The sequence below is a fragment of the Solenopsis invicta genome, chromosome 12 (genome assembly GCF_016802725.1).
Source record: "Solenopsis invicta isolate M01_SB chromosome 12, UNIL_Sinv_3.0, whole genome shotgun sequence".
In the NCBI taxonomy this organism is placed as follows: Eukaryota; Metazoa; Arthropoda; class Insecta; order Hymenoptera; family Formicidae; genus Solenopsis; species Solenopsis invicta.
Window position 1 is genome coordinate 4,024,140 of NC_052675.1, and position 23,502 is coordinate 4,047,641.

The 23,502-nt window shown below is 36.7% G+C and overlaps 1 protein-coding gene across 3 annotated transcripts in view; it reads left to right on the forward strand.

The window, feature by feature from the left end:
- Positions 1–23,502, forward strand: part of LOC105202145 (glutamate--cysteine ligase catalytic subunit) — a 134,138-nt gene that overhangs the window by 12,690 nt on the left and 97,946 nt on the right. Inside the window, exon 2 of one of the 3 annotated variants that reach the window (XM_039455920.1) lies at positions 12,659–12,777. The exons of the other annotated variants lie outside the window; for them this stretch is intronic. Within the exon in view, the coding sequence (XP_039311854.1) occupies positions 12,715–12,777 (63 nt within the window). The 5' untranslated portion in view covers positions 12,659–12,714. The remainder of the gene's footprint in view (positions 1–12,658; positions 12,778–23,502) is intronic. 3 annotated transcript variants of the gene reach the window in all.

The window sequence follows — 23,502 nt, forward strand, 5'->3', positions numbered from 1 at the left end:
ACGAACTTTCTTAATTTGGCTTTTGATACTTTTGCTTGCCTCCGTTCTATTCTTGCCAGATGACCTCCTGCATCCTGGATCGACCGAAACATTTTGCTGGTGTCTCTCTCCCGCCAATCTGGCCGCTTTTTGCCTCTTGCGTAACCTGGTGAATGTTTTTTTGGATGTTGCTAAAAATGACTACCTCAGTCGGCGCCTTAATTCTGCACTCTCTTGCGTGCTTGTGGTCTGAGCTTCGATTATTGGGCCTGGCTAAATTACGGTCCTCCATCTTGCTTTCTGACCTTTTCCTTGATTAACTTAATTTTTTTTCCACATCTCTTTCTCTTTTTTTTATCAATCCGTTCTTTTTTCGCCGTTGATCCCTCATCTTTTTTCCGCCTGTCCTTTCTCTCCATCGGCCACCCTATTTGATCCTTTTTTCTTATACTTTCTCCACATTACCTGTGACGTCCTTCATAAGGCGTTCACTTGATTCTCATCCAACGCTGCTGGACCTGAAAACTTTAGTCGGCGTTTTATTCTCGATTGTCTTTCTTTTACGTTTTACCTCATTCTTGAACTTTTGAACCTCTCTCTTAATTCCTTTACCTTCCTTTCCTTGTGGAAGCGCTCCCACATTATTGCTCTTCCCAAGGTTAAGGCTCCCTCTTTTCTCTCCGACTATTGTCCCATCTCCTTCTTTTGCTTTTTTTCCAAGGTCCTTGAGCGCATTGTTTTTGACCAGCTGTCTTCCCACCCATTCACTCTTCATCTTCTTGATCCTCTTTAGTCTGACTTCTGTCGCGGATGCAGCGCGCAAACGGCACTCGTAAAGCTGGCGGACGACGTCAGGCAGGCAGTCGATCACAGAAAGGTCACCCTTCTTATCCTGTTTGATTTTTCTAAGGCTTTTGACTTCGTCAGCCACGAGCTGCCTCTTGCGTAAGCTCCCGCCCTTTGGCATCCCTTATCTTGCCTTTCGCTGGTTTGAATCATACTTATCCGGTAGATCTCAGCGCATCCGCGGTCTTGACGGCTTTTCTTTTTGGTATCTTATACAGGCTGACGTCCCTCAGGGCTCCGTTCTTGGTCGTCTGTTCTTTGTTTTCTTCATTGACGATTTGAGGACTGTTATTCACTACAGTCGTCACCGTCTGTATGCTGACGATCTGCAGATCTGCTTTGATTTTCCTCCTGCGGACCTTGAGCTTGCTCTTGGGAGGATTAGGGAGAACATCTTGGGATTGAGCGGTGGGCTCGTGCAAATTGCCTGACCTTGAACGCCGGGAAAACCAAGGCTATACTTTTGGGCAGTGCTCCCTACGTTAATACCATCCAAGCGAACAACGACATTGTTCTTGAGCTCAATGGCACTCCCATTGAGGTCATCGATCAAGTGATCAATCTCGGGCTGACCTTTATCAGCACGCTCAGTTGGAATGCGCAGGTTACATCCGTATCTCAGCGTGTAAACGGCGTCCTGTAGCGCCTAAAGTACTACAAACACTGCCTGTTGCGTTCTCTGCGCGCTCCTCTTGTGTGATCTCTGATCTTCCCCTACTAGTGCTTTGTTGTCATGACTGACATTAATGGACAGTTCTGCATCAAACTCAGGCGGTTGATGAACGTCTGTGTGCGTTTCATCTCCGATCTTTGCTGGGACGACTACGTCTCTCCCTATTATTCTTGGCTTAGTTGGCTACAAGCGGACGATAGAAGATTATTCCTTTTCACCTCCTTTATATTTGCGATCCTCCATCCTGGCACACTTCCCTATTTAGCTTGCAAGTTATTGCCGTATCTCAGGCCCAGAGCTATCATTAGAGCCTCTTCTTTGGACCTTGCCGTTTCTACCTGTCGCACCTCTACTTTCCAGCGTTCCTTTACCGTAGCACCCACTTTTTGGAATTCTCTTTCCATCCGTATGTGTGACGTTAATTCACTTGATTCCTTCAAACGGGACTTTTTCCGCTTTTATGACAACGAGAGGCCCCTCAATTTCTGGGTTAATTTATTCTGTTCTATTTTTCCTATGTTTTACTTGCGTACATTCATACATGTATATATGGCTGTTTTCATCTATCTTTGTTTTTTCTCTATCATTCTTCTGTTCAATTTTCTTTGATTATGTTATGTTACTTAATCTTATTTTCACATATATACATGTATACGCTTATTCTTACTCTTATTTTTATTATTTTTTCGTACATATTTTCTGGCTGTTTACTATATTATTATGTTATGTTTACTTTATGTTAAATATTTTGCGCTTGAATAATTTATGTTACTTAATCTTATTTTCATATATACATGTATAAGCTCATTCTTAGTCTTATCTTTATTATTATTTTTTTGTACATATTTTCTGGTTGCTTACTTTATTATAATGTTATGCTTATTTTACTTTATTTTGCGTTTGAATTATTTCCTTTGTTTATCTCTTATTTCTTTGTTTATTCTATATTTTGTTATTATTTTTTTTATCTTTATTTTGTTATTAGCTTGTAAGTTTGTAAGTTTGTAATTTTCTTTTGCATGTACTATTTTTTATTATCTTATTTTGTTATTAGTCAGTATGAGTGCTTTGGTATCTCTTTTTGTTTTTATCTTTGTATTTGCCTGCTCTTAGAGGGTTAGTTCTAGGGCAGTAATACAAGCTTATTCATTCATTCATTTATTTATTCTCTCTCTCTCTCTCCTCTCTCTCTCTTTCTCCCTCCCTCTCTCTTTCTACCCCCAAATCTCCACCCCATACATCATCGCAGTCCAACGCGTCAATCAGATTCTTTTTTGCCACTTTTTTCTAAACTTTCTTTTCCCTATTCCCCATACTTGTCCTATTACCGTTATCCTTCTTTTCACCCTATCTCTTATGTTTTTCTTGCTTCCCAGTTTTTTGAAATACATATCTTAGATATTTGAAGCTACTGACATCCCATCCTTCACCTCCCTACTCTCCCATTACCATCTTTTCTTTTTTCCTTCTTCTATTCCCAAATCTCATAATTTTTAACTTCCTTGCATTGACTTTCAATTTTTTTTTGCTCGTGTATTCTTCCAACCTGCTTATCATCGCTCTTATCCCATCCTCCTCCTCCGCCAGTAACACTATATCATTGGTGTATGCAAGCGTGAAGACCTTTTTCTCTTTTAACTTTACCCCTCCCCACCCTTCCCTCTTCATGTACTCCTTCAAGTCTGCTATTAACAGATTGAATAATCTAGGACTTAACGGGCACCCCTGCCTCTCCCCGTCCAGAACACCTCACTCAGCTTCTTCCTCATACTTATCTTATTCTTTGTATTATATATTTATGTACGAAAATAGCGTCTAAGATTGACATCTTACGGCGCTCTCAAATAGTTAAGATCCGTTACCGGCGAAATGTTCCGATTTTGAAGCGTCACGTTTACCCTTACCGGGGGGACTTGCGGCTTGCGCGTTAGGACGAGCAGGATTGCGCTGCTCACTCCTGTGCTGAACTCTCCTGAAAGGAACACGCAGTTCTATGTACATACTTTTATATAAATATAGATTGAGTTATTTTAAAGAAATAACTTCGTTTCTGCTTATCAACTTCTCAATCCTCTCCAACGATAAATATAATGCATATGATAATACACTTTGTATCCTTTAATATGTCCTTGCATCTGACCAAACCCCCTCTTACTTCCCTCTCCCTCATTACTTTTCTTAACACTTCACTATTTACCGAGTCAAAAGCCGCCCTCAGGTTTACGAAGAACGCTACTAGTTTACCCCATTTCTTGCATAGTTGCCTATTCACCAAATAATTTAATACATATATGTTGTCAATGATTCCCATCCCCCACCTAAATCCCGTCTGATTCTGAGGAATTCTACCTCTCTCCTCCACATCTCTTTTTAATCTTTCCCCCAAAATCATTTCACATATTTTATATAGCGTCGGCATTAACGTAATCCCCCTATATTTATTCTTCCACCTTTTTTTCTTCTCCTTGCTCCCTTATTGGAACTATTATCTTTTTATTCTATTTTTTTATCCAGTCCTTTCTTTTCCATATCTTATTGTAAATTTTCCATACCCTTTCAATCTTCCTTTCCCGTGCTTCCATATCTTTTCTGGTATCCCATCACCTCCCGCGGTTTTTCTCTTTTTTATCTTCTTCACTGTTCTCTTCACTTTCTCTCTTGTAAACTCTTCTTTGTCCTTGCTTCTATCCCCCCTATTTCCCTTACCATTTTTCTCTTATTCTTAATACCTTCTTAAAATATTTTAGCTACATCTCTTTTATTTTTCCGCTAATTCCTCTTCTTTTTCTTTCCTTGCTTACTACTTCTCTTATTTGCCTTTCTGTTGTCGCCTTTCTTGCTTTTTCTACTTATTTTTCATTTTTTTCTTTTTTTCTCTTCACATCTTGTTATATTTTTTTTTTATTTTCCTGTATATTTCTCCACCACCCATCTTAATCTATATCTCTAATTTCCTCTTTACCCTTTTACTCTCCCTGCACTTATCCCACCAACTCCTTCTTTCCTTTCTCCGCTCATTCCTGTTCCTCCTTCAAAATCCCTTGAATGTCATCATTTTCATCCCACCCTTCTGTCCTTCCCTTTTTCCACTCATATTCTTTCTAACTTTTTAAATAATCTTACTCTTTTCTGTGACCATATTCACTTTACTCTTTTTCCTTTCTCCTTTTTCTTTTCTCTCCCTTTTCCCTTGATCGAAATAACCACCGAGAAGTGATCCGAATCTACTCTGTCTTACATTCTTATACATCTTCATTCCCAATTACATAGTCCAACATTGACTCCCCTCTTCCCTCCGCGTACATTCATTTACCTTTTTTATCTCTCTCTTCCTTCATTAAATATCCATCATCTCGCTTCTAATGTCTCCAACAGATACTTTCTCTCCTTGTTCTCTTTTCTATTTTTTGACGTCTTCTCTCACTTTTCTGTTTCTATCCCCCGGCCTCTTCCTGTCCTTGCATCAAAATCCCCCCCCCCCACTATTGTTTTTATTCCCGATCCCTTATTTTCCACCCATTCCCTGATTCCCTCCCACTTTTTTCTTATGTCCTTATTTGCATGTACTCTTAAAACTCTTTACTTCTCTCCGATTTGAATCCTTCTTTTTATTATTCCCTCTGTTGTCCTATCTTCCGCTTCTTTTATTACTTCTATCCCGTTTCTTATTCTCATTGTCATTCTTTTTATCGCTCTATTTTTCCTATTTTTTCTACTTGCTATCTGCGTCTCCCATCTAAACCCTTTCGTCTTCTACTTCCCTATTTTTTCCTATCCCCTTTTCTCTATCTACGTTTTCGACATCGCCACATTTCAGCCTTTTATTCTCTTACAAAAATCTTCATCTTTATTCTCTAGTTTTGCCTCACATTCCAAAACGCAATTTTCATTCCCTTGCTTCCTCCTCTTCTTGCTGTACATCTCTTACTCTCCTATTCTTTTTCTCTACTTTTCCCTTCTCTCTTATTCCTCTTTCCCTCCTTGCTCTTTTCTTCTTTTTATTTCTTTTCCCCTCCCCCCATTTTCTTCTCTTATTTTTGAGCCCTTTTCATTTTAGGACCACCATACTTTGTCGATTATTGCCCTGTTTTCTCTTACCCATGCTTTTGCCCTTCTTCTTTCCTCCTTTGCCACTTCTCTAATTCTCTACTTCACTTGCCTTTCCTTCCATGTTAAGTCGTCTTTTATTTATACCCTCTCCCGCTTTAGACTATCTTTTTTTCTCATCTTACCTCCCTTTTCTCCCTTTCTATCCTAAAACCCACCCTGCTCTTCTCGCTCCGTTTTTACCTTCCTCAATCCACTTCCACCTTTGCTCCCCCGCTTTACTATATCCTTTACTTAGCTTTTTACGTCTTTTCCCCTTGTTTTATATCCTTTTACAATTATCCTCTTTTTCTTCCTAACTATTACACAGTCTATCACCGTGCTGCCCCTTGGCCCTATATAGGTGAATTCTCCTTTTCCATCTTCTACTGCACTGTTTAAAATATATCATTCTTGCTCCTGTATCCATTATACAAAATTTCCCGCCCCATTTCCCGCTTTTTATTCTTACTGCATTTTACCATTTTCTACTCCTTTCCTCCTGTCCCCATACTCCTATCTTCAGATTGAAATATCCTAAAATTAGCTTAGCCTACTTCTTTTAGGAATTTCTTCAAACTTTCCCTTAATTTCTTCTCCCTCTTTTTGTTATAAACCGATACAATATATAACTTTTTTTTTAACCGTATCTCTGATAAAATCATTTCTTCTACCTCCCACTGATGCAAACCTCCAGCAGTTTCCCTTTCCTTTTTCTAATCACAAAACCACCTTTAGACCTTTTATTCTTTTCTTTTCTTGCGTAACTACACCACTACTCATGTGTTTTTTACAATCCCTTTAATTTTTCCCATCTTTTCTTCTTTAACTATACTTCACTCAGACTTATAAAATTAAATTTACTCATAAATTGTTAAAATTATTTGTTTTTATTGTTTAACCCTGCTCCATTCCAAAATAACATCCCCCTTTTTTTCTCTTTTTCTCTTTTCTTTTCCTATTTCTAACTCTCCCTTTTTCCAACTCTGCTCCTACTCTCTTCTCTTTCTTGGCTTATTCGAAATTCTGTTCTCTCTGACTTACCTCTTTCTACTCTTTCCTTCTTCCTTTCCTTCTATGTCTGTCCAATTTATCTATGTCTTCTTATCTATTCTTACTCTTCTTCTACCAACTTTTATGTTTTCGTTAAATCTCTGTTCTCTTGACCATCTATTTGTTTTCTCTTGTACCTTTCTATCTTTCCAGCGTAAATTATTTTCTATGAAAATTGCTCCTCTGTTTAGCTTGTCTTTATTTTTTATTATTTTTTTCTTTTGTTTACTGTTTTGCTTAGTTTTGTCACAATTACCCTGCTAGTTAGCTTACAGTCTTCTACTTTATAATCTACTCTTATGTTGTCTTTAATTAATTTCTTCAATTAAATGCATCTTTTGTTTTTATTCCCTTCCATTTTTTTTGTTGCCTTTATCTCTCTTATTACTATATTACACCGTCTCTCTTTCCTGTCTTATTTCGATATTCATCTCTTTATTTTGTTTACTTTTCTGACACTTAGCCCTGAGTTAGCTTTGCTATACACTGATAGTTTACTCGTTTCGCTATGTACGCTTCTATTGTGTCCTATTACACTCGACCCTACCCCCTTTCTCTCTTTTGCCATCTCTCTCTAAAACTTCTAACTTCTCTTTCCATCTTTTTTTTTACTTTGAATTTCCCCACGCAATTCCTCATTGCCTTTCTCTCTCCTTTCAGTGCCTCTTAACTATCTGTTCCATAATTTCCTTCTTTTCTTTTTTGCATTCACTATATCCATCCTTTTCTTCCGACAACCTAAAAGTTAGCTTTTTCCTTCTTTATCTTTTCCTAGTTTTCTTTGTTTACTATCTCTCTGTGCTTTCCCTACTACTTCTGCACTTATTCCATTATTTGTAACGTTCGCGCTCCTTATTGCCATAACTTTAATTTTCTCGTCCTTCTGAATTTCATTTTGAGCCTCTGTTTTTTCTTCACTCTATCTCCTGCCTTTACTTGCCTTACTTTCCCACTTCCTTTTATTGCCTCTTACCTACCTACACCCCTTCTTTTGCATAATTCTAATGCTCTTTATCCGCTTTTCACACACATGCTTGCTTTGCACACGTCTGCTTTCATTCACCCTACCTAACCAACTTTTATCAGTTTTAGTATTGTATTACTCAAAGTGCACCGTGTGGAGGTTGCCTGATCGAATTTACACTTCTTTGTGTTATGTATGTAAATCCTGTATATAATGGATGTAAATCCGATCAGCTAACTTTTACGTGATACATCTTAACGTCTATTGAGCTGGCACAGGCCGTTTTAATACAATTAAATGCGACTTATATAGAAATTTAATTTTTATTTTTTGTTAATTGCTCTATTTTGGATTTTTTGTTTTAGCCATTTTGTTGAAAATTATGTTTATATTAGTTTAAGATTAAAGTTAGATATTGTAGTTGGCTATTGAATTAAAACATCAAACGAAGTCTGTGTGAAATATTTTAATTCAACTTTTTTTGGCCATTTAACAGAAGAAAATTTTTTATGTGTATTTGTAACGATAAATTTGACGAATACGGTTATTATACATAATAACTGGTTAATACGCATAATAACCGCCAGTTTTAGTAAATTTGATTAATGAAAGCAAAAATATTAAAATTAATTAAAATAACCGATTATTATGCATAATGTCTACGGACAAGTGAACAATATGATTAATGGATTAAACGATTGAAAATATTTTAAAAAATAAGACTGTTTTCCACAATCTCCACCTGTTTTACTTACCAAGCGAAGTTCATCTCACTCCCCCTGCCTTTGCGAGCGAAACGAGGTCTACAAATGTATTGTTCCACATGAGTTTGCAATTTTTTACGCGAAGCAAGGTCCACCCCAGCCCCCCCCCTCCTCGCTCTCGCGAGAGAAACGAGGTTTACAGATGTACTGTTCCACATAAGTTTGCGACTTTCCACGCGAAGCGAGGTTTACCCCACTTCCGCCCTTGCGCTTGCGAGCGAAATGAGGTCTACAGATGTACTGTTCCAAAGGGGGGATTCCGATAGCATACTACTACTCACAGCGGCTGATGCCTAGAGTTTATCCGTTGGTTGAGTTATATAAGTCAAGATGATTGGTTGTGGGCTATCGTATCCCGTCCTGTTCCAAATAGGTTTGCGATTTGTTACGCGAAGCGAGGTCCACCCCACTCCTGCCCATGCACTCGCGAGCGAAACGAGGTCTACAGATATACTGTTCCACATGGGTTTGCGACTTTCCGCGCGAAGCGAGGTCTACTCCATTCCGCCTCCACTCCTGCCCTTGCGAGCGAAACGAGGTTTATAGATGTACTGTTCCTCATTGTGAAATAAAGTATATAAATAGATAAATATGTTTTATTTATACACACTACGCGCGTGCGCGTACACACGGAGAGATGTAAGGGGGTAAGACTTACTCTCTTGCACTATCCCCCATGTGTGTATGCGTGTGCGTTTACGCGCGCGCGCGCGCGTGTGTGTGTGTGTGTGTGTGTGTGTGTGTGTGTGTACGTACTAACGTACGTCTTAATTTAATATTTGTGCGTAATTCAACTTGTAGGCTGTTGAACTGTAGGCAAAAATTTTTGTGTCCTGTGACTTGTGGGCAATAATGTCATGTGTGCTAACGTATATTTGTTTCTCAATTTAATATTTGTGTGCAATAGAGCTTACAGGTTACCGAACTGTAGGTACAAATTTTTGTGTACGATAATTTTTGTGAATTTAAACTTTTGTGTATGAAAGAATTGGAAGTAAACGTGCGTTGGCAATTGACATTGTAAGCTATCGATTTGTAGGCACTTGGGGCTCTCCCAAATGTAACGTAATTAAAAATGAAATAAAAGAGTCAAGTAGTACTTCAGCTACAAGTTGACACTATGTAACACTGTGTCACAGTGTTTGACTGTATTTTGTTGGAAAGCATCCTCAGACTACCGAGAAAATGAGATGATTTATCAAAGTAACCGTTTGGTATTGGGTATTATGTATAATAACCGGTAAATTTGATTAATTCTCTTCTATTTATCATATTAATCGAATAAATTGGGAATTATTTGTATTAATCGGTTATTATGCATAATAACCGATTACCGATTATCAATTTATTATAACATTCAAGAAGACGTTAAATTAGCGCGTATTACCGACATTTACAGCATCTAAATATCTTTGAATTGGCGTTACATAGTGTGTGTGAAGCTGGCGTATCATTTCGTGGAAACTCACGAAATGTTAAAAGTTCTGGCTTTATTTACAATAGTTCTATAGTTCCTGATAGATAAAACAAATAGTTCTGGCCTTTAAAGCGAAAAAAACGTATAGGACAAAGTGAGACGCCAGGTTCACGCAACGTCTCAGTTTGTCCTGCGTCATTTTCCAGACCCAATTTTTGTAGGATTTTAAAAGATGTATAGTTCTAGATGAGTTCTAGAAAGAGTTCTAGCATTTAACATAGTTTATTTAATAAAAAAAAAAATTATTATAAAATATTTATTTTGTAATACGAGGTGTGTTCAAAAAGTATCGCGAATTTTGAATTTTCGCGGGTTACGTATATTCGAATTTCGATCTTTTTGTGTCGTTATGTTGGTACTCATGTCTCTCACTTATGCCGACAAGCTCGGCCATTTTGAATGTTCACTTAATTGTTGACAGCTGCTTTGCTTGCACGTGTTTTGGATCGTCTTCGATTTTTACCTATTAAAAAAAATGGATCAAAGAACCTGTATCAAATTTTGTGTGAAAAACGAAATTAAGTGCGCGGATGCATTCCGAATGTTGACTGTGGCATACGGAGAAGCTACCTTGGACCGAAGCAACGTTTATCGGTGGTACAAAATGTTCTCAGAAGGCCGAGAAGATGTGAACGACGAAGAGCGTGCCGGACGCCCGAGCACTTCAACAACAGACGAAAAAATTAATGAAGTGGAGAAAATGGTATTGGCCAATCGTCGAATCACCGTTAGAGAAGTTGCTGAGGACCTAAACATATCGATTGGCTCGTGCCATTCGATTTTTATCAATGATTTGGGCATGAGACGGGTCGCCGCGAAATTCGTACCAAAATTGCTCAATTGCGACCAAAAACAGCATCGCATGAACATTGCTAATGAGATGTTGGACTCTGTCCGCGACGACCCAAATTTGCTCCAGAGGGTCATAACTGGTGACGAATCGTGGGTTTATGGTTATGACGTGGAAACCAAAGCTCAATCATCTCAATGGAAGCTGCCGCACGAACCAAGACCGAAAAAAGCGCGCCAAGTTCGGTCGAATGTGAAAGTTTTGCTGACAGTTTTCTTCGATTGCAGGGGCGTGGTGCATCATGAGTTCTTGCCACAGGGTAGAACGGTCAATAAGGAATATTACCTGCAAGTTATGCGCAATTTGCGCGAAGCAATCCGCCAGAAACGCCCGGATTTGTGGAAGAACAAAAATTGGCTTTTGCACCACGATAACGCCCCTGCTCACATCGTTGCTTGTGCGCGACTTTTTGGCCAAAAACAACACACTAATGATGCTGCAGCCACCGTATTCCCCAGATCTGGCCCCCTGTGACTTTTTCTTGTTCCCTAAACTGAAGAGGCCCATGAAAGGACGACGTTACGCTACGCTTGACGAGATAAAGACGGCATCGAAGGAGAAGCTGAACAAGATAAAAAAAAATGATTTTTTGAAGTGCTTCGAAGATTGGAAAAACCGTTGGCACAAGTGTATAATATCTCATGGGGATTACTTTGAAGGGGACAAAATATATATTCATGAATAAATAAATAATTTTTGAAAAAACACAAAATTCGCGATACTTTTTGAACACACCTCGTATTACATAATAGAGTTCCGCGTACCAAAAATATTTTTCCAATAGTTCTTAATGTAACAAAGCGTCTTCCGAAGAGTTCCGGTCGATTGTATAATTTATTAGTTAATAATAAATTGTTAACTCCCGCGAAACACGTATTTTGTCATATATGGGTGAGACGCTGGTCTTTATTCGAGAGTTCTGTGTACCAAAAAATATTTTTCTAATAGTTCTTAACGTAACAAAGCGCCTTCCGAAGAGTTCTGGTCGATTGCATAATTTATTAGTTAATAATAAATTGTTAACTCTCGCGAAACACGTATTTTGTCAAATATAGGTGAGACGCTGGTCTTTATTCGAGAGTTCTGTGTACCAAAAAATATTTTTCTGTACACGGAACTCTCGAATAAAGACCAGCGTCTCACCCATATATGATAAAATACGTGTTTGGCGGGAGTTAACAATTTATTATTAACTAATAAATTATGCAATTGACCGGAACTCTTTGGAAGGTGCTTTGTTACGTTAAGAACTATTGGAAAAATATTTTTTTGTACACGGAACTCTATTATGTAATATTATAAAATAAATATTTTATAATTTTTTTTTTTTATTAAATAAATTATGTTAAACGCTAGAACTCTTTCTAGAACTATAGATCTTTTAAAATCTTACAAGAATTGGGTCTGGAAAATGACGCAGCACAAACAGAGACGCTGTGTGAACCTGGCGTCTCACTTTGTCCTATACGTTTTTTTCGCTTTAAAGGCCAGAACTATTTGTTTTATCTATCAGGAACTATAGAACTATTGTAAATAAAGCCAGAACTCTCAACATTTCGTGAGTTTCTACGAAATGATACGCCAGCTTCACACACACCGTTACATAATCACAAAGACTTTTTATACAATTGAAATACATGTAAAAAGAAGAGGTGCTTAGATAAATTTTACAAGAAAATTGAACAAAAAGTTAATAAATCATTAAAAATTTACTCTTATAACCGTCATCTGATATTAAATTTACCTTAATACAAAAGTTACGTAGCTCGTACGTACAAAATGAGACTAGATTACCCTTCAGAAAACATGCACGAATAACACTGACCATATGAAATTACGACTGAACGCCGAACAAAAAAGATATTCTAATGTGCTTTTACCTCATGCATATTTTGCTCAGTAAAGCTGAACTGTCATAAACGGAGCAGTAATGGTGTCCAACAGTAATTGATAGGTCTTTTTGCAGATGGCAATACAATCGAAGAACAAAGATAGATCTATGCGTTGGACAAAGAGCGGTAAATGTGTATAACATTGGAGCAGCCTCTGATGACCTTGACCTTGACATATATTATCGAGGAGAAGGTACTAAGTAACTTACAAAAAGTTTTAAGCAATATTCACTACTTTTTAAAAAAAATATTGGGGAAGAAAAAACATTATATTTTGTAATTTTTTAAATACACTACTCAAAAAAAAAATAGGGAACACTTTCCAAACACCAAAAATTAGGCTATTTTCAAATGTCTGTAACTCCGTGAAAAATCATCGTAGATAAAAAATAAAAAAAGCATTGTGAAGCTTGAAGATCGAGCTTTAACGTTCTACCAGCAGATTTTCAAAATTCTTTTAACTTCCTTATCTTATGCAGTAAAAAAGCACACCTTGCTTTGTTCGTTAAAATTTTGTATTTTTAACACTTTGCAGATCAACCAACAAATTTTTTTCGAATAATTCAAGTAAAATTTCATAAACAACAACTTTTTACCTACACAAAGGTTTTTTTAAAATTTCTCTACGATTTTTTTTGACCGAGTTACGCAACTTTGAAGCTAAACCTGCATTTTATACAAATGATATCCGTACTCCGTGAAAAATCATCGTAGACAAAAAATCAAAAAACCATTTTAAAGCTCGAAGTTTCAGCTTTAACATGCTATTAATGGTTTTCAAAAATTTTCTCAATTTCTTAGTACTATGCCCCAAAAAAGATACACTGTTTTTTCTTTAAAATAACGTATTTTTAACAGCCTGTAGCTCAATAAAAAAATTTTTCTCGACAAATCCAATGCAAGTGCCATAAAGTATGACATTTTCTCTACAAAATGATTTTTTTTAATTTTTTCTACGATTTTTTTTGACCGAGTTACAAGACTTCAAAGATATACATTTTTTACAGTACATTTTTCCGAAAAATGACGTCTACCGCCGACATTAGCATTACCCAATGTGCACCACGTGGAGGTTGTCGGTCGGATTTTTGCACATCGTGTGTGTGTGTGTGTGCGCTCGCGCGCGCGTGCGTGTGTGCGTGCGTGCGTGCGTGCGTGCGTGTGTGTGTGTGTGTGTGTGTGTGTGTGTGTGTGTGTGTGTGTGTATGTGTTACAGCAGAGATAAGGAGCCCACAGTTCGTCACTTCTGCAGTATTTAACGACTCCAAACCCTCTTTACTGTGTATGTGTGTATGTGTGTGTATCACAGCAGAAATAAGAACCCCGCAGTTTGTCACTTCTGCCGTATTTAATGACTCCAAACCCTCTCTGCTGTGTGTGTATGCGCTCGCGCGCATGAGAGTTCAATAGTGTGTATTTCCTCCTCTTTGATCAATTACTGCTTGCAAGCGTTCTCGCATATTTATACATTTTGTAATACATCTTGCGGAGAGTTGTGCCAAATTTCCGTTAAAATTTCTCCCAATTTTTCTAAATTTCGCGGCTGTTCCTTGCGACGCCTTAATCGTCGTTCCATTTCATCCCAAATGTGCTCGATTGGATTTAAGTCCGAGCTATTGGTGGGATGATTTAACGGTCTAATTGCGTGTCGTTGAAAAAAACGTCGCATTAAATTCGCCGTATGAGGTCGAGCGTTGTCCTGCATAAAAATAAAGTTCCGACAGGTTCGATTTAATAGCAAAACGTGTGGTCGTAGAATATCGTTGATATAACGAACACACACGAAATACACACCATTGAACACTCATACGCGCGCGCGCATACACACACAGCCGAGAAGGTTTGGAGTCATTAAATACTGCAAAAGTGACGAACTGCGGAGTCCTTATCTCTGCAGTAATACACACACACACACACACACACACACACACACACACACACACACACACACACACACACACACACACACATGCACACACATACACATATACGAGTACACAGTAAAGAGGGTTTGGAGTCGTTAAATAGTGCAGAAGTGACGAACTGTGGGCTCCTTATCTCTGCTGTGACACACACACACACACACACACAAACACACATACACACGCACACACACACACACACACGATGTGCAAAAGTCCGACCGACAACCTCCACGTGGTGCACATTGGGTAATGTCGGCGGTAGACGTCATTTTTCGGAAAAATGTACTGTAAAAAATATATATCTTTGAAGTCTTGTAACTCGGTCAAAAAAAATCGTAGAAAAAATTAAAAAAAATCATTTTGTAGAGAAAATGTCATACTTTATGGCACTTGCATTGGATTTGTCGAGAAAAATTTTTTTATTGAGCTACAGGCTGTTAAAAATACATTATTTTAAGGAAAAAACAGTGTATCTTTTTTGGGGCATAGTACTAAGAAATTGAGAAAATTTTTGAAAATCATTAATAGTATGTTAAAGCTGAAACTTCGAGCTTTAAAATGGTTTTTTGATTTTTTGTCTACGATGATTTTTCACGGAGTACGGATATCATTTGTAAGAAATGCAGGTTTAGCTTCAAAGTTGCGTAACTCGGTCAAAAAAAATCGTAGAGAAATTTTTAAAAAAGCATTTTGTATATAAAATGTTGTAGTTTATGAAATTTTACTTGAATTATTCGAAAAAAATTTGTTGGTCGATCTGCAAAGTGTCAAAAATACAACATTTTAACGAACAAAACAAGGTGTGCTTTTTTACTGCGTACGACAAGGAAGTTAAAAGAATTTTGAAAATCTGCTAGTAGATCGTTAAAGCTCGATCTTCAAGCTTCAAAATGCTTTTTTTATTTTTTACCTACGATGATTTTTCACCGAGTTACAGTCATTTGAAAATAGCCTAATTTTTGGTGTCTGGAAAGTGTTCCCTATTTTCTTTTGAGTAGTGTATTTATTTTACAAAAAATGTCAAAAAATAAAGCTCGGAATAAGCTTTATAAAAAAAGTCATATATTGGGTGTACAACTTAATTCGGCCCGATTTTTTTCTTGAAAAACGCATTTATTTGAACGATAAAATGAATTAATTTCTTATTCAAAGTGTTGTCCATTGCTAGCCACTACTTTTTCTCATCTTTCTGGCAATTTATGGATTCTGTCGCGGAAGAAGCGTTTATCTTTTAAAGCCAAGAATGAATCGAGCCAATTTTTGATACTCTGTTTTGAAGTGAAGCGTATTCCAGTCAAAGCGTTCTGCATCAATCGAAACAAATGGTAGTCAGAAGGGGCAAGGTCTGAACTATAAGGCGGGCGAGCCAGAACTTCTCATCCGCTATTTTCCAAATAGTTTTTAACCGGAACAGCAAAATGAGGTCGAGCGTTGTCGAGCATGGTGAAAGATTATGGACTTGTGTCTGGTCGCATATTCTAGACTTTTTTTGGCTATAGCTTGCTTAAACAGATCAAGTGTTGCCTGTAGAAGTCTCTCGTGATGTTTGACCAGGTTTTAGCAGCTCGTAGTGGATCACTCCTTTCTGATTCCACCAAATACAGAGCATTACCTTGGCACCATAGATATTTGGCTTCGGCGATGATGTTCCCGGTTGGTCGGGCTTTACATACGATTTTTTTGCGTTTTGGGTTATTGTAGTGAATCCAATTTTTGTCATCGGTAATGATTTGATGCAGAAAAGACTTCTTTTTGTACCGTTCAAGCAACATTTTGAACATGCAAAATCGTTGTCTGATATCTCTCGGTTTCAATTTGTATGGAATCCAATTTCCTTGCTTTTGGATGTATCTCGCAGCTTTGAGTTGTTTTGAAATAGCTTGTTGAGTAATTTCTAATGTTTTTGCGAGCTCTTCTTGCGTTTGACACGAATCTTGATCGAGTAATGTTTCTAATTCTTCGTCTTCAAACTTCTTTAATTGACCCAAACGATCTTGTCTTAACATTAAAATCACCACCTTTAAATTGTTGAAACCATTTTCTGCAAGATTTATCCGATGGTGCAGATTTACCATACACTTTCACAAGCATTCGATGCGCTTTAGCTGCATTTTTCTTCCAATTGAAACAGAAAATTAAAACTTCCTGCAAATGGTGCTTATTTGGAACGAAACTCGACATTTTCAACGCAGTAAAAATGGAATTTGTTGTACAAAACTCAAAAGCTTGTAAACAATATTTAGTTGATAAGTGCTGGTACTTTATGATACAGCAAAAATCAACTGTCCCCGTCAACCATTTATAGCACCCAGAGTTATCTTTTGAAAACGAACTAAATTGTACACTCAATACATATTTTACCTAACTTCAATATAATTAGTTTAGTTGTATAGTAGAAAAACTGTTTTTTTTTCTTATAATATTTTTTTAAATAAAAATTTACCATTACTTTTGTAAGTCACTCAATACCTTCTCTTTGATAACATGGTCAAGGTCAAGGTTGTCAGAGGCTGCTTCTTTGTTATGCACATTTTCCCAAAAAGCGATAATCTGGTCTTTCTCGAAAAATAATGTACGGTACCGACGTCGAGGAAATTCTTCTGTTACTTTAGCATCTTCTTAAAAGAACTGGAAGCTTGAAGCTTAGCACAAATACTACAAGTTTCTATAGATTTTGTCTAATGTAAATTAAAATTTATTTACATTAATTTATTTAAAATTTATTAAAGATTTACATTTTTCTCCTTGTTTCGATAATTCAAATTGTTCTTTTGATATCTATAAATTCATGTGGATTCTATGTTATGTATAAAAGCTTTGAAATGGGTTGTAGAGTAACCGAGTGGACATTATTGAGTTTTGAAAAGGTATATAATTTATTTAAAAAATCTTTGTTGCAGAGCAAATTATATTTTCTATTCGGAATTGGCCTTGTTATTTTTAACATTTTATACTGTTGGATAACTAAATAACAAACAAATAGATAGTTGATGTATTGACATTATTAATAACTCAAAAAAGTATGTAGAAGGTCTGAAAAAAGACAAAAATGATAGAGACGTGAAGAAGGGGGCTTCTGCGCGAGGTCTGAAATACATATATCACGAAACATATCCATTTTCAATTTTAGACATTTTGAGTTAATCAAAATACTTCATATTTTCCTTGTAATGCATTTATATTTTTTAATAGGAATGACATAATGTTTTTTTTTTGAATGTGACTTTTTAGTTTTAAAACGCCGTATTGTAAAGTCCTTGAAAAATTTTTCTTGCAATGACAAAACAAGGTCGAGTGGAACAAAATAAAGATTTAACAATAATAAATAAGTTTAATCGTTGTTTTTCTAAAAACAAAGTTTTATATAAAATTACAGAAACGTATTTTGGACTTACTTGTCCATCTTTAGTATGCTACAATACAGATGTATAATATGTCGTTTACATAAATAGAATGATTTTCTTGTTAGTCTGAACATGGAGTGATGATCTGAGTACATAATTAAGAAAACTATTTGTTAGTAGTGAGAGGAAGCTTACGATAAATGTTGTTTCAATTTAAAAGGAGTCATTTTATTAAAATATGAATTAATGCCGTAAAACCAATACAAGATGTTTGTATGTGAATTAATATAATTAACAAGCAATTATTAATAGAGTACAAACGTTTCGAGCTTTAGTTTTGGATCATCTTCAGTGTAAATTAGTCCATTCCGCTTGCGATGGTTGATAGTCAACCGTGCAGCACAGGTTTAGAAATGTCCGAATGCAGTACAATAGTGTAGACCAGTGCTCGAAATTACTCATTTTGAGCACATTTCTGAAGCGTTGCCCACTGTTCCCCTACTACCGCTCGCCGCTCGACAATCGAGTCGACGATCACGCAACTGGTGCTCTGCCTCAGAAACGTCTCTGAGTGAAATATACGCTGAAAGCGTACCATTTGAAAAATTTGTTGTAAAAAAAATTTTTTTTACATAATTTTTATAAAGAAAATTTTCTGTTATTTACATATATATTTTTTGCAAAAATATAAATGACAATAATGTACGATAATTAGAATTTAAGATAAGTTTTTACGACAAATTTGAGTCTTTGCTTGTTAATTATATATACATGTGGGTCTTTGCTTGTTAATTATATTAATTCACGCACAAACATCTTGTGTGTAAATTCACACATCACTTGTGCTGGCTCTCACGGCATTGAACCATATTTAGATTTACTTTTTCAGAGCTTTTCCTATTTTATTTTTCATTTTACCAAGTTTTTTGTGTTATCAGAATTATATTATTAAAACAGTGAGATTATAAAATGCTGATGTGAGTCGAGGCATGCATCTTTGTGTGTGATTTAACTATAGTGGCGGTCGAATCTCGACTTTGCTTTTTGAAAAACGTTGATTAAATTTTAATTTATTATTGATAGATCTTTATTTTGCTTGACTTGACCTTGTTTTGTCATCATTTATATATTGTTGTTAAATATTTTGTGTTTAAAAATAATTATAATATTAATGTTATTGGATTTTTATGCACCCAAAAATACCTCATATTCTCCTTGTTACATAATTATACTTTTTAAAAGGAATTGTAACGATACGATTTTTCTCGCGGTCACGGATTAGCTTGCCAGTGCCAGGGTCGAGAAAAGAAGGAACTCCGATTTTTAAAGAAATTAACAAAAATATTTATTTTAAATAAGTATCTTCCCACACTCCGTGATACATAGATAAAATTTATTATAAAGGGAGGAATTTGACACCTTTAGGACTCGTGTCCTACAGTACGTGTTTTACTCGCGGAAACTTAAAACTAAATATTATCGTACGCGTTGTCAATGATTTTTAGATAACTAATATCGTTTGAACACAAATCTTAACACGGTGACGTGGTTTGTACAAAATAACGCTCGGAAATGAATAAAGAAACTAAATCACAGATCTTATAAACTAACGCTCGGATACAAAAATATTATAAGAAAACGCGGACTTAATGCTAACGCAACTTAATAACTAACGCTCGCCTGAGAAAGGGGTCAAGGTACGCTCGTTTCGCTAGAAGGGCGCTTGTTCGGACGGGATGCTCGGGAAGGAGGATATCTGAGGAAAGTCCGGCGAGGAAGTTGGAACTCCGGGTAAACGCGTGGTCGCCGACCGAGTGGAATTATTTTAAATTTGCTCTGAAAATAAAACGAAAATTAAGAGACAAAATTACAGGACAGGTAATAAGTAAAAAAACGGGTAACCGAGTACGCCCGGCACAGGAAGCCGAGAACACCCGATGCAGGAAGCCGAGAACACCCGATGCAGAAAGCCGAGAACACCCGATGCAGAAAGCCGAGAACGGCTGCTTTCAGGAAGCCGAGAACACCCGGAACGCCCGGCACAGGAGTGCGGATAACCGAGAACACCCGGTGTCAGGGGTTTTTAGGAAACCGAGTACACTCGGTATAAGGAAGCCGAGAACACTCAGCCAAGGAGCTCCGAGTACTCCCGGTGTGTCGGTACCGATGATTTGGAACTGACTGGTTGCTCCTTCCTGGTGTGGCTCCGTATTTATACCCTCTGGCCGCCCACGCAGTCGGAACCACGTGTTTACCCCACTTTTTGCCCGGGCGCGCACCTACGCGCACGTGCTCGCGCGGTGCTACGCGTGACGTCACGCGACCGGGCGCGAGAGCGAGCGAGATGGAGAACGAAACTGACGTCACGTGGCCGTGCGCGCGAGCGAGAAAGAAATATATGTTATCTGTGTAACGATGCTATCGTTAAAAAATGATAATGTCATAATTTTTTCTTGAAAGTATGACTCTTTAATTTTAAAACGTCGGCAAACAGAATTTGCCTTGAACACGCCGCAGTTGTTAAAACGGTCTGAACGTATATGCACGCACCATATGCTTTCTTTGATGCATCGCAAATTCTTTTTAAATATATCCTTGGTACAGTGTCGTTTGGAAGTACTCGTCCTGAGGTATATAATAAATCGTATCGGTTACGTTTAATTCTTTTTGGAAATTTTTCTATTTTTCTACAAGCCGAGAAACTGCCAGAAGTTTGTTTCAACCGCGTACTTTGTTACTTCTCTACGTTTCTTATATGATTTTTGTTGTAGTTATTATTGAGCATATAAAGTTAAATGGGTCGAAAAGTTTGTTTTTTGTTGAAGGAATTTCATGTTTGATAGTAGTCACTTCGAGCATGGAGAATTGAAATTGATCGTTGTTGGGATTCTATAAGTCTTAGCGTTTTAATGTCGTTTGCGTTGGTGTGCTTAGATGTCTTCTCTGAAATTTGATAGCATCTTTTGTAAGACCTTGTTGATTGAAACATCATTTGTGTGCCTTGAATCCTGCATGTTATAACACGTACTGTTGTGAGCTGCTCCTGCAGCAGCATCATGACGATTTTGACTTTGTCCATACCTGCTAGAATATTATCTACGTACGTTTTATCGAACAAAATCGACTTGTAATATTGTCTAAAAGATTTTGATTCCGTAGCCTCTTCCGTCAATCTTTGAATGCATTTTATATCTAATTGTAAGTAAGTCAAACTTGCTTTGTCATATGTGACCATAGACTAAGGTAGACGAAGCCTTTTAAGAGGGGTAGCTGAGATTAGCGATAAGGGGGGACTACCAGCACTTTGGCTATTTCCGCAGTGTTTGACTATATTCGGGTTTATATAAAGCTAGGATGCCAGAAGAACGTGAATACGTGGAGCTATATTTAAAACTATACTGACACCAATATTTTCAGTTTAATACTTCAAGCCATTTATTTTTTCGATTAATATCTTTTGGTAATCTAAAAATTACGAATTATTTAAATACCTTATTATTATTATTTAAATACGTATAAACATAATATTTTTATCAAATAATAAATTTTTTGCAAACTTAAAAAAGTAACCAATGGCTATATTTTACTTACAAATGAAATAAAAGGTTTCCCCGTTTCTTTTTCTTTTTTTTTGCTGTTCCCAATTTTTTTTGCAGTTATTTCTATTACTGCACCCAGATACAATGCAATAACTCATTGTAAAATATTCAAAAAGCACGAAAGTATATAATTGAATAATCACAAGATGCAATAAAGCTGTACGCAGTTTGAAATGATAGCTAAGAGCCGAATGATTCCGAACAATTCCGAATCAAACGGTTTTGAACACCTCTCCTCACGCGACCGCCGAGGACAAAATACAAGGCGTGCGCCTTAGTCTTCTCAGTTACCGCGCTTTACGCTTTAATTTAGCGCGCAATAGTACTTAACAGACCGTGCGGCAAACTTCATATGCAAATTTCTCTGAAACGAAGGCCCATGCACTCAAACATTCTGACATTTTTTATACCCTCGACCCTCCTTCCCCCTTCCCATCCTTTTGAATGAACTAAGGCTCATCTGATTTTGTATTTCGCAATTGATAGCATCTCCTTGTGAGATAGTATATGTATACATATAAATTTAATTAAAACAGGTTTCTAATTTTTTAGAAAAAAAGCCTAAAATTATGAAGTAGATTAAAATCACGTAGTATATATTATTATGTTATGATATTATACACGAAGTAAAGCAAGCAGTATGTTAAATATAGATTGTTGATGTATAGCTTATCTCCGATATTGATGAATTTAGGCTCAAACATTTTTGCACGGAACGAACGAATTTGGCGGAAAAGTATCGCTCTGCCGCGCGAACCGAAATTTTAATTGACAACTATTTAGGACATTCAGGTTAAGAAATCTGTCGTTAGCACTACTCATGGGTCCTCCACTGCCATGAATGATGCATCACATGTCACATGAATGACATGACACGAATGTTATCACATAATCTTGCGTCTTGCATGAATAGCCTAACTAATGTATGCCGCTATTCTGTGTCGAAATTGTGAAAGGGAGAATTTCTGACAACGACGTTACTTAACCTTTAAACACATAAGTGGGTCTGAGAGACCCCATATCAAGTTTTGAATGCTTGCTATGTGAAGACGGAATGAGATAGGGGATTTGGACCAAGACGTAAAAAAAGTTTGATATTTCCTCTTTCGATTGATGTGGTTGATCAACTTTTTTGGTCAACTAAAATTCGAACGGCACGGCAGCAAAGTTTTGTTAGGGTCAATGCGATCCGTATAGTGTATAAGTGAAACTTTTTTTGTGAGTATTTTACATAAAAAAAACTGGACAAAATACGTTTGAATAGGTCAGTTTGCGGATATTACTTGCATATACTCTGTCTAAAGTTGGAATACTATAAAATGGTGTAGAAAAAAGAGTTTTTCCGAAATATATCATGAAACACATTAATTTTCAATTTTAGACACAATTTAATCAAAAATACCTCATATTCGCCTTGTTACATGAGTACATTTTTTAATAGAAATGACAGTAATATAATTTTTTATTGAAAGTATGAATCTTTAGCTTTAAAACGCCGTATTTGAAAGTCCTTAAACGTCTTTTGTTGCGAAGATATGATTTTTTGAAGGAAAAGTGGATTTTTGACCAATTTCTCATTTTTGCTTAATGGTTTTGCTTTTACAACTTCACAATAAATTATTTTTCGCAATGCCGATTGTGTAGTCATACTCCTGAGATTTTGAACTTTTGTTTAAAAAAAAAAATTGTAAAAAAATATTGATTGTAATCAAAGTTATAGCTTCTCAAAGTTGAAAAAGTCTCCCAGACCCAAAAATGTGTTTCCGTATTTTACAGGATCGGTGTGTTTAAGGGTTAATATGAAAATGTCGAAACTTAGACTTTGCATTGCGATATCTCCGGACGTAGGGCAAGGAAAGAAAAAATAACACTTTTATGTATGCAATTTTCTCCAAGCTATTGATTAAGACTAATCAGAACTTGATTGGTTCAGCCGTTACTGAGATCTGATAATCTCGTATATTTGGAACTCGTTGACTCCCGTAAAAGGGGCTCGGTCTTTCTTGCTTTGCGTGCACATGGTGCGAGTCGTGACCGCGCCTCATGATTA